This window comes from Oncorhynchus mykiss, chromosome 11 (genome assembly GCF_057628025.1).
Source record: "Oncorhynchus mykiss isolate SJ-2025 chromosome 11, ASM5762802v1, whole genome shotgun sequence".
NCBI lineage: Eukaryota > Metazoa > Chordata > Actinopteri > Salmoniformes > Salmonidae > Oncorhynchus > Oncorhynchus mykiss.
In genome coordinates this window covers 9,389,599-9,399,828 of record NC_143032.1, presented here as the reverse complement: position 1 = coordinate 9,399,828, position 10,230 = coordinate 9,389,599, and the positions used below count along the sequence as shown (strand labels likewise).

The following is a 10,230-nucleotide window of genomic DNA, read 5'->3' as shown; positions in this document are numbered from 1 at the left end:
GAAACCACCGGTCTCTATATATGGTACTCCCCAGAAGAAGCAGTCCTCCATAATAATTAATGGAATTCTACAGTATTTAAATCAAATGTTTCAAGGACTATATTACATGTATTTCAGTATTTTGTTGTAGAAGGGACAGTAAAGTTAGTACTCTATAAATAAAATACTTTATCATCTTCACATGTTTATTTATTGTATTTGTTATGTTCAGGTGATATAAAAAGCATTATCTGGAGCACACCCAGAGAAAATGACTTAGTGTAGAGGTGCTGACTAACGGTGAATACACTGTAAGCTATAAAAACAAAGAGAGTTGAACACTCTATATATATATATATAAACTCCCAGTCATTTATTGGGTAAAACTCCAACGTTTCGGCATCACTGTTCCTTCTTCAGGGTAAAGTCATTAATGTTTGAACCAGGTTATGTAGACAAACAGTGCAATTAGTGCAACCAATAACAATAGTGAGGGGTGTGTCATAATTATGAGGTTAATTAGAGTGAATTGAGTGAAACTGTTAAAATGATAGTTTACATCATATTGAATATATTAGCCTATTGTTATCATTAACATTAGAATAAGATAAACTCTAGAAAGAATACAAAATATTAGCCTATTGTTATCCTTAAAATTAGCATAAGATTAGCATCAACACACATTATTGTTTAATTTAATTTCAAATGTATTTAGTTGTTTTCAATTTCATAAAATGTTGTTACATGTAATCTTTTGGTTCATCAATAATGCACAATAAGCATCATCAACAGGGGAACATATTGGTTCTACGCTGATAAGATGTAGAAAGAATACATTCATTTAAAATACTTCTTCATCAAACTAATTGTTCATAAGAAGGGCCTGAGATCAAAGTCAATATTAAGACAGTAGGGGTCAATGTTTTATATACCTCCTCTCCTTGGTAGGCCAACATACTCAATGTGTGTGTATATGCGTGTGTTTTTGAGTGAGGAGATGGGATGGTTAGCTTCAACAAAGTGAGCTGCTACTGGATAGTCAGTGTTATTACACCTGATTGAGCTGCGGTGGTTGTCACACCCTGACCTTCGAGAGCTTTTTATGTCTCTATTTTGGTTTTGTCAGGGTGTGATTTGGGTGGGCATTCTATGTTCCTTTCTCTATGTTTTGTATTTCTTTGTTTTGGCCAGGTATGGTTCTCAATTAGGGACAGCTGACTATCGTTTTCTCTGATTGGGAACCATACTTAGGTAGCTTTTTCCCACCTATGTTTTGTGGGTAGTTGTTTTCTGTTTAGTGTTTTCTGCACCTGACAGGACTGTTTCAGTTTGCACTTTGGTCTTTTTGTGTCAGTGTTCAGTTAAATAAAGGTCATGAACTCTTACCACGCTGCGCTTTGGTCCGATTCCTCCTCATCAGACGACGACACACGTGACAGTGGTCAGCTATGCATTGTTTTAATTGTCTTTTCGGTTGTCCTACGTAGGCTTTTCCACATGAACATGTGATGAGACAGATTACTCCCCTTTCCTTGCAAGAGATGATACCCCTAACAGGGATGTTTCCGCCTGTATGTGGGTGTCTGAAGAAGGATGTTTGTGTAGTGCTATTGCACTGTGAGCATGAGCCACATTGGTATTTCCAATTTGGATTGTGTGTCAAGAGTGTCTGAGTGGGTTCAGGGGGCAGGTCAGATTCACTAAACTATCCTCAATATTGTGACCACACTTATAGACCACCAGTGAGGGATCCTTGAAGAGGTTTGCCATTCTATAGTCTGACTGCAGAATATGCCAGTGCTTTTTCAGGATTGCTTTCATTTTCTCTGAACACTTGGTTTACTTAGTGCAACAGACGTTGTTTTTCTTCTTTGGTTTAGTTTTTAGCAATTCTTCTTGTGATTTTTGAGATATTTTCATCACTACAGCATCAATAGTTTTTTCCATGTAGCCTCTGAATTTAAATGTATTTTTCATTTTCTTAGCATTGCTGTCAAAGTCTGACTATTGGACACAGATTTGTTTAACCCTGCATAACTGGCTATATGGTAGACCATTCCTGAGGGGAAGGGGATGCATACTATCCCCACGTAGCAGGGTATTGAGGTCTGTTGTGCTTTGTGTACAAGTCTGTATGTTATACATCATTCTCGTTGATGATCCATAAGTCCAGGTAGTTAATTTTTCTCTCAACAGTGAACAGTGAATTTGAGATATTCAGAGCCCTCGTTTAGCAGAGTTTGGAATTAATTTTGTTCCTGCTGACTTCCTTCCCAGAGCAAAAAGACATCATCTATGTATCTCTTCCATGAGAGGATTTTAGAAAGTAGGGAGTGTCTCTGTTTTGTGAGTGGTTCCTCAAATTGTTCCACATACATTTTCTCATAGTTGGGGGCAAAGGAAAATAGGAAAAAGGAAAAACTCTGACTCAAAGATGAAGCAGCTATTGGATAATACCATTTTAATGAGTTTCAAGATGCAATCATTGGCTGGAGAAACGGTAGGGTCTCTCTACTGAAGGAAGTGTTGCAGGTCACAAAATATAATTTAAAAGTCTGCATTAAGGTGTCTGTAATAGAATATACTTGTCTAAAACAAATATAGACATTAATAAATGCGTTTCTATATCTTCCAACATCTGTTTTACACTGGAGGAGGAGTAACAAGATGGCTGTGCAGTGGCTTCCAAACAGCGGCCCCTGTCAGTCATCTAGGGTTAATACACATCATTGGACTGAATTGAAAAAACATCAGAACCTCCCTGATGTTGTATTTTATGTAGCAGGTGTTTTGGCCCGCTTTGGTCAACGAGATTTGTCAACCAGTTACACTAATAAATACTACTTCACGATTGAGTCAACCATTCCGTGCAACAGACAATAAAACGTATGTTAATATAGTTGTCAGGGGTAAGAGACAATTGAACTTTTAACCCTCTATTTTTTCCAGTTTAGATTCCTTGCATCAAAGGTAAGAGTAGAACAAGTGGACAGTTTAACTATTAGTGTAAAATATATTTATCTGCAATGTATTACAGATTTGCCTTCCAGTCCCATCATTACTGTCTCAGTGAGGTGAAGGAAGGGACCCCTGTAATTTTGAACTGCTCTGCTGTCACTCCCTGTCCCGAACACCCCCCTGAGCTGACATGGACTCTCGCAAAACAGTTCACAACTGAGAACCAACTGCAGGAGAATCCAGACCAAACCATATCAGTTCTCTCCACGGTGACCTTCACTCCATCATATCTTCATCATGAGATGAACATCACTTGTACTGCAGTCTACCCAGTAGGGACAAGCAACAAGACAGCTGAACATAACATGATGCTTAACGTTTCATGTAAGATTTAGTAACCGGTTCCTGTAGAATAGATCATTCTATCATGTTTTCACTGATGATTGTAATAGAGTGGATTTGATGAGACTATTCAATATACCATATCCAGATACATTCTAAATGAACCCCTCTCCCTCAGTCTCTCCTAAGGACACCTTGGTGTCCATCAGTCCAGCTGATCCAGTATTAGTGGGCAGCTGTGTTAATCTGACCTGCAGCAGTACAGCCAACCCTCCTGTGACAACCTTCATCTGGTTCCAGATCTGTGGTAATAAACCAATACAGGTAGCATCTGGACAGAGTTACACCCTCAATGTGACTGTTGATGGAGGACTGTACTTCTGTGAAGCAAGTAATAATAATAAATGCATCTCAGTTCAAGAGGCGTCACTTCAGTCCCTGGTTTGATTCCAGGCTGTTTTACGTCCGGCCGTGATTGGGAGTCTCATATGGCGGCGCACAATTGGCCCAGCTTTGGCCGGGGTAGGCAGTCATTGTAAATAATAGTTTGTTCTTAACTGACTTGCCAAGTTAAATAAAGGTTCAATTTAAAATTGGAAGAAAATAAAATGATGGGCTTAGCCCTATTTGGTGAAAGACCATCTTCTGTATACCATCCCTACCTTGTCACAACACAACTGATAGGCTGAAACACATTAAGAAGGAAAGAAATTCCACAAATTAACTTTTAACAAGGCACACCTGTTAATTGAAATTCATCCCAGGTGACTGACTACCTCATGAAGCTGGTTGAGAGAATACCAAGAGTATGCAAGGCTGTCATCAAGGCGAAGGGTGGCTAATTTGAAGAATCTCTAATATAACATATATTTTGATTTGTTTAACACTTTTGGTTAGTACATGATTCCATATGTGTTATTTCATCATTTTGATGTTTTCACTATTCTACAATGTAGACAATAGTAAAAGAGAGAACCCTTGAGTAGGTGTGTCTAAACTTTTGACTGTATATAATTAGTAGAAAATTATACTACTTGCTTTTGAAAATGCAAATAATTTTGTTCACTTATAAGGAATAGGAAGTACATCACATGCCATTGTCCAACTTGAATTGCAACACTTCAGTTTGTCAGAACTCACTATGGGTGTGATATCATCTCCTTTTCTGTGATCGCTTTTCAAGATCGTAAGGCAAGTGTCGACTTCTTCACTACCTTTTCATTTTAATGTTAAGACTCACTGAACTGTTATGACTGGTAATGATTTGAAATGCTGCTGTTGTTGGTTCATGTTATAGCTTTACAACTGAAAGCCATATACTGCGTTCAGAAAGTATTCAGACCCCTTTCCTTTTTCCACATGTTGTTACTTTAGTCTTATTGTAAAATGCATTAAATTATTTTTCCTTATCAATCCACACACAATACCCCATAATGACAAATCATTTCAAAATTGTTTTTTTTGTTATTATGGGGTATTGTGTGTAGATTGAGGGGAGACAACAATTTCATCCATTTTAAACAACATAACAACGAGGGGAGATAAGTCAAGAGGTCTGAATCATTTCCGAATGCACTGTACGCATTAAGGTTCAATGTAATACATTTGAGTAATTTAGCAGAGACACTCTTATCCAGAACGACATACAGTTGGTGCATTCATCTTATGATAGTCAGGTGAGACAACCGCATTACATTCATAGTAAGTACACTCAAGCAGGTATCAGCAAAGTCAGTGCTAGTGTGTGTGTGTGGGGGGGGGGGTCAAGTGCGGATGTTAGTTCACAAATGGCCTTTTGAGGTCAGGCTGTGAAAGGGGGGAGGGGGGGGGGTGCTGTGGGATTATTTAAAATGCCCTGAAGGGGTAGGGTTTCTGATGTTTTTGCAAGATGGGCAGGTAGCTTCAGGGGGAAGCTGGTTCCTGCATTGGGGTGCCGGGACAGAGAAGAGCTTGGACAGCCTGAGCGGCAGCTGCCCTCCTGTAGGGGTGGGAGAATGGAGTGCTCGGGTGTTGGGTTTGAGCCTGAAGGTAAGGAGGGGCAGTGTGTTGAGTTACTAAATGTGTGTATGTTTGTACTGTTTCAGGTGATCAGTGGTGTGTGAGTTCTCACATGGCTTGTTCTGAGAACATGTTTTTTCTCATTGTCCTCTTTATATCAGGTGAGTCTTACACACAACGACAACTAGTTATGAAAGTACAAGGGATGATGTTTCATACTGTGAGCTGTATTCCCATCTGTCTCAATGTATAGAAAAGCAGAGTTTAATAGTCTGGATTCAAACATTGTGCTCCAGATATGTTCATGATCCAGTTTAGGGCATGGAGTCGTGACATCAGGAATCACCTGTACATTGAAATGAGTTCATATTTTTTGCTGCAGAGAGAGTGACTGTACTGAAAAGATCATATTACCTCCCTGATGTTGTCCTTCATGTTGCAGGTGTTTTGGCCTGTTTTGGTCAACGAGATTTGATCACCACAATGCCAGATAGACTGGATGTACTGATTGGCTCCTGTGTGCAAATCCCATGTTCATTTGATATTCCTGACCCACATAATACATTTAACAGCACAATACTAACCTCTGGAGTGTGGATTAAAGGAAACCCAAACTTTGGTGAGCGTCCGGACAGAGTGATATTTAACAGTAGTGAGACGGTCAACAGATATCAAGGGACGATAACTGGAAACATGTCCCAGAAGAACTGCACCACAGTCTTCTTCAATGTAACCACCAGTTACTCTGATAAATACTACTTCAGGATTGAGAGTCGACCATTCCGTGGAACAGACACTGAAAAGTCTGTTAATATAGTTGTCAGTGGTAAGAGACAATTTAACTGTTTACCAACTATTTTTCCCAGTTTAGATTCCTTGCATCAAAGATAAGAGTAGAACACGTGGACAGTTTAACTATTAGAGTAAAATATATTTATCTACAATGTATTACAGATTTTCCTTCCAGTCCCATCATTACGGTCTCAGGTGAGGTGAAGGAAGGGACCCCTGTCAGCTTGAACTGCTCTGCTGTCGCTCCCTGTCCCGAACACCCCCCTGAGCTGACATGGACTCTCCCAACACAGTTCACAACTGAGAACCAACTGCAGGAGAATCCAGACCAAACCAAATCAGTTCTCTCCACGGTGACCTTCACTCCGTCATATCTTCATCATGAGAAGAACATCACTTGTACTGCAGTCTACCCAGTAGGGACACGCAACAAGAGAGCTGAACATAACATGATGCTTAACGTTTCATGTAAGATTTAGTCACAGGTTCCTGAAGAATAGATCATTCTATCATGTTTTCACTGATGATTGTAATAGTGGTTTTGATGAGACTATTCAATATACCATATCCAGATACATTCTAAATGAACCCCTCTCCCTCAGTCTCTCCTAAGGACACCTCGGCCTCCATCAGTCCAGCTGATTCAGTATTAGTGGGCAGCTGTGTTAATCTGACCTGCAGCAGTACAGCCAACCCTCCTGTGACAAACTTCACCTGGTTCCAGATCAGTGAGGGTAAAACAACTCAGGTTGCATCTGGACAGAGTTACACCCTCAATGTGACTGTTGGTGATGGAGGACTGTACTACTGTGAAGCAAGAAATAGTCACGGCTGTGGGAAGTCAAAGGAAGTGCAGCTGGCTATTAAAGGTAGAAGCATTGGCACATTCAATACGACACAACATTAAGAATATTATAGATATAGATAGATGTAGAAGAGATATACTTCCTCATGCTTAAAAGTTAATTGCATTTTGGGAAACACAAATAAGCTTTGTGATTTGCATATATTCAACAGAATCCTGCACTAAAACATGGTTATATTAATAGTATTACACTTATCATGCAGCCTTATTTTGTCCAGCTAATAGACTCACCACCAATGGATCAACATTACAGAGGAAATGTTCAAGTCCTTTTACTGCAGGATTATTTCACTGCAACAATACTGGCTAAATTAAGATCTTACATCTGTACATCTACAGTATGTGTATAATTTGTAATATTAGACAACGTGCAAAATGTTTCCTCTTTTTGGAACAGATGGCTATAATGTGTGTTTTATTTACAGGGCATGAAGAGCCTGTTAACCCAAAGGTTTTTGAGATTGTAGGAAAAACCTTGGGGTTGATTTTCCTTTTCAGCCTGATCGTATTCTCTGCATGGTAAAAAGTTATTCCCAGCCTCAATTTTAACATATTTATCATGCTGTTTGTGCTTTTGTTTTTGAAAACCTAAATGATGTCAAAATACCTTTATTCTTGTCATGTATTGTCATGTTGTGTGTTTCTGTCCTTTCCCTTCACCCTGTCTCCCTCTGCTGGTCGTTGTTAGGTTACCTTTTCTCCTCCTCTTTCCCCCAGCTGTGCCTTGTCTCCTCCTAACTACCCATTCACCCCGTTTCCCACCTGTTCCCTTTTTCCCTCTGATTAGGTCCCTATATCTCTCTCTGTTTTTGTTCCTGTCCTTGTCGGATTCTTGTTTGTTGTGTTTCATGCCTGAACCAGACTATCGTCATGTTTGCTGTAACCTTGTCCTGTCCTGTCGGAATCTGCCGGTCTATCTGAGCCTACCTATGTTTGGTTATTAAAGAAGCTCTGTTTAAGTTAATTCGCTTTTGGGTCCTCATTCACTCACCGTAACAATTCTTGTCTTCCAGGAGGAGGAGAACATCTAGACTCCCCAGTGGTTTTGACATGACAGACCGTTCACAGGGACTGGTGGGAATGGTAGAATAAACCTTTAAAACCCATCTAGAATGTGTGTTTCAGGAAGAATTGAATGAATACTGTGTTGTGTAACCAACTGTAACTATGAAGTCATTATTCTTCTGAAGTGTCGGTCCTGACAACTGATCCTTTCTCTGTGTTCTCTCCACAGAACTCCCCGGTTGGAACAGTGTGCTCTAACCAGGCCACGGTCGGTAGAGGGAACCAGTAACCACCACTTAACAACCTAGATGGTCTTTAAGCACAAGTCAATAAAATAAGTGCATGTTAATTATTTTTCCAATGGGTATTAAGTGTTTTTATGTACAATATTGTCATTGTGTATTAGTTTTAAATTGATACTTTTGTTACATTTATAATTGTGTGCTCTTTAGTTATCTGCCTGTTTGTAGAATTTGCTGGGATGAAAAGTGTTTAACTGTTACTATAGTGTTGATATGATGATGCAGGCTACTCTTTATTTTGGACCATTTATTTTGAGTGTTGAGTTCACAGAGCATCTGTTTAATGGGTTCCAGTATAGAGGAACTGCTGAGTTCAACTAGCTCACTGAAGGCAGATTAAGACCATATAAAGTCTATGATGACTGAGGAGAGAAGACACAGTTAGTTGGAGAGACAGTGGTCTGATACAAGACAGGAAGTTGGTGCAGTAAGTCTACATGATGGCAGAATGGTGTTAACATCTACTAGTCACTGTTTCTCTTATTATTTTGTGCAGTTCCCAGAATAATAATATCTATTTTCAGTTTATATCTGTTAAATTGAAGAAACAATTGAGACTGAATTTAAGGTTGTTGATTAATTGCCCTGCAATAAACCTTTACATTCAATGTCCATGAAATCTTTTGGTCTTATTGGTCCAACATTTAACATCTAATTAAAATGGATTCTATTGAGATTTTGTGTCACTGTTCTACACACAATGTGGAATTATGTTTTTAGACATAAAAATGAAAAGCTGAAAGTCAATATGTATTCAACACCTTTTCCATGTCAAGCCTAAATAAGTTCAGGAGTAAAGATTTCCTTAACGGCAGCGGCAGCGTAGCCTAGTGGTTAGAGCGTTGGACTAGTAACCGGAAGGTTGCGAGTTCAAACCCCCGAGCTGACAAGGTACAAATCTGTCGTTCTGCCCCTGAACAGGCAGTTAACCCACTGTTCCCAGGCCGTCATTGAAAATAAGAATTTGTTCTTAACTGACTTGCCTGGTTAAATAAAGGTAAAATAAAAAAAAAAAAAAAATTAACTTGTCACATGAGTTGCATGGATTCACTTTGTGTGCAATACTAGTGTTCAACATGATTTTTAAATGACTACCTCGTCTCTGTACCCCACACATACAATTATCTGTAAGGTCCCTCAGTCAAGCAGCAACTTTCAAACAGATATAAACAGCTTTTCCATTGCCTCACAAAGAAGGGCACCTGTTGGTAGATGGGTAAAAAGAAAATAAATCTGACATTGAAAACCCCTTTGAGCATGGTGAAGTTATTAATTACGCCTTGGATGGTTTATCAATACACCCAATCACTACAAAGATATAGGCATCCTTCCTAACTCAGTCGCCGGAGAGGAAAAACACTGCACAGGGATTTCACCCACAGGAGGTTGGTGGCACATTATTTGGGGAGAACGTACTCGTGGTAATGGCTGGAGCAGAACAGGTGGAATGGTACCAAATTCATCCAACATGTTTTCCATGCGTTTGAGTCCATTCCATTTGCTCCGTTCCAGACATTATTATGAGTTGTCTTCCACTCAGCAGCCTCCACTGGTTTCACCATAAGGTCAGTGGTGACTTTAAAACAGTTACATAGTTTAACGGCTGTGATTGGAGAAAACTGAGGATGGATCAACAACACTGTACTTACTCCATAATACAAACCTAAATGGCAAAGTGAGAAGAAGGAAACATGTACAGAAAAAAATATTCTAAAACATGCATTCTGTTTGCAATAAGGCACTAAAGTAAAACTGCAAAACATTTGGCAAAGAAATTCACTATGTCCAACACAACATATCACTGTGTACCACTCTTCATATTTTCAAGCATGGTGATGGCTGCAATATGTTACGGGTATACTTGTCATCAAGTGTTATAGGATGAAAATAAATGGAATAGAGATAAGCACAGACAAAATTCTAGAGAAAAACTTGGTTCAGTCTGACTTTCAAAAGACACTGGGACGCAAATTCACTTTTCAGCAGGAC

At 39.3% G+C, this 10,230-nt stretch overlaps 2 protein-coding genes across 2 annotated transcripts; both read left to right on the top strand.

Annotated features, from left to right (window-relative positions):
* The first annotated feature begins 5,287 nt into the window (after positions 1–5,287).
* Positions 5,288–6,548, top strand: LOC149979485 (myelin-associated glycoprotein-like). Its single transcript, XM_090189317.1, has 3 exons — positions 5,288–5,438; positions 5,720–6,103; positions 6,232–6,548. The coding sequence occupies exons 1-3, from the start codon at positions 5,390–5,392 to the stop codon at positions 6,546–6,548; spliced, it is 750 nt and encodes a 249-aa protein (XP_090045443.1). The 5' UTR covers positions 5,288–5,389.
* Positions 6,549–6,652: 104 nt separating this feature from the next.
* On the top strand, positions 6,653–8,853 carry LOC149979484 (junctional adhesion molecule A-like). Its single transcript, XM_090189191.1, has 4 exons — positions 6,653–6,938; positions 7,360–7,453; positions 7,948–8,017; positions 8,169–8,853. The coding sequence occupies exons 1-4, from the start codon at positions 6,653–6,655 to the stop codon at positions 8,226–8,228; spliced, it is 510 nt and encodes a 169-aa protein (XP_090045317.1). The 3' UTR covers positions 8,229–8,853.
* Positions 8,854–10,230: the final 1,377 nt, after the last annotated feature.

Coding starts and splice junctions, on each gene's coding strand:
- LOC149979485 (XM_090189317.1), top strand. CDS start 5,390: ATGGCTTGTTCTGAGAACATGTTTTTTCTCATTGTCCTCTTTATATCA. Junction 5,439..5,719: donor CATTGTCCTCTTTATATCAG/GTGAGTCTTACA, acceptor TTCATGTTGCAG/GTGTTTTGGCCTGTTTTGGT. Junction 6,104..6,231: donor TGTTAATATAGTTGTCAGTG/GTAAGAGACAAT, acceptor AATGTATTACAG/ATTTTCCTTCCAGTCCCATC.
- LOC149979484 (XM_090189191.1), top strand. CDS start 6,653: ATGAACCCCTCTCCCTCAGTCTCTCCTAAGGACACCTCGGCCTCCATC. Junction 6,939..7,359: donor AGTGCAGCTGGCTATTAAAG/GTAGAAGCATTG, acceptor TTTTATTTACAG/GGCATGAAGAGCCTGTTAAC. Junction 7,454..7,947: donor CTGATCGTATTCTCTGCATG/GTAAAAAGTTAT, acceptor CTTGTCTTCCAG/GAGGAGGAGAACATCTAGAC.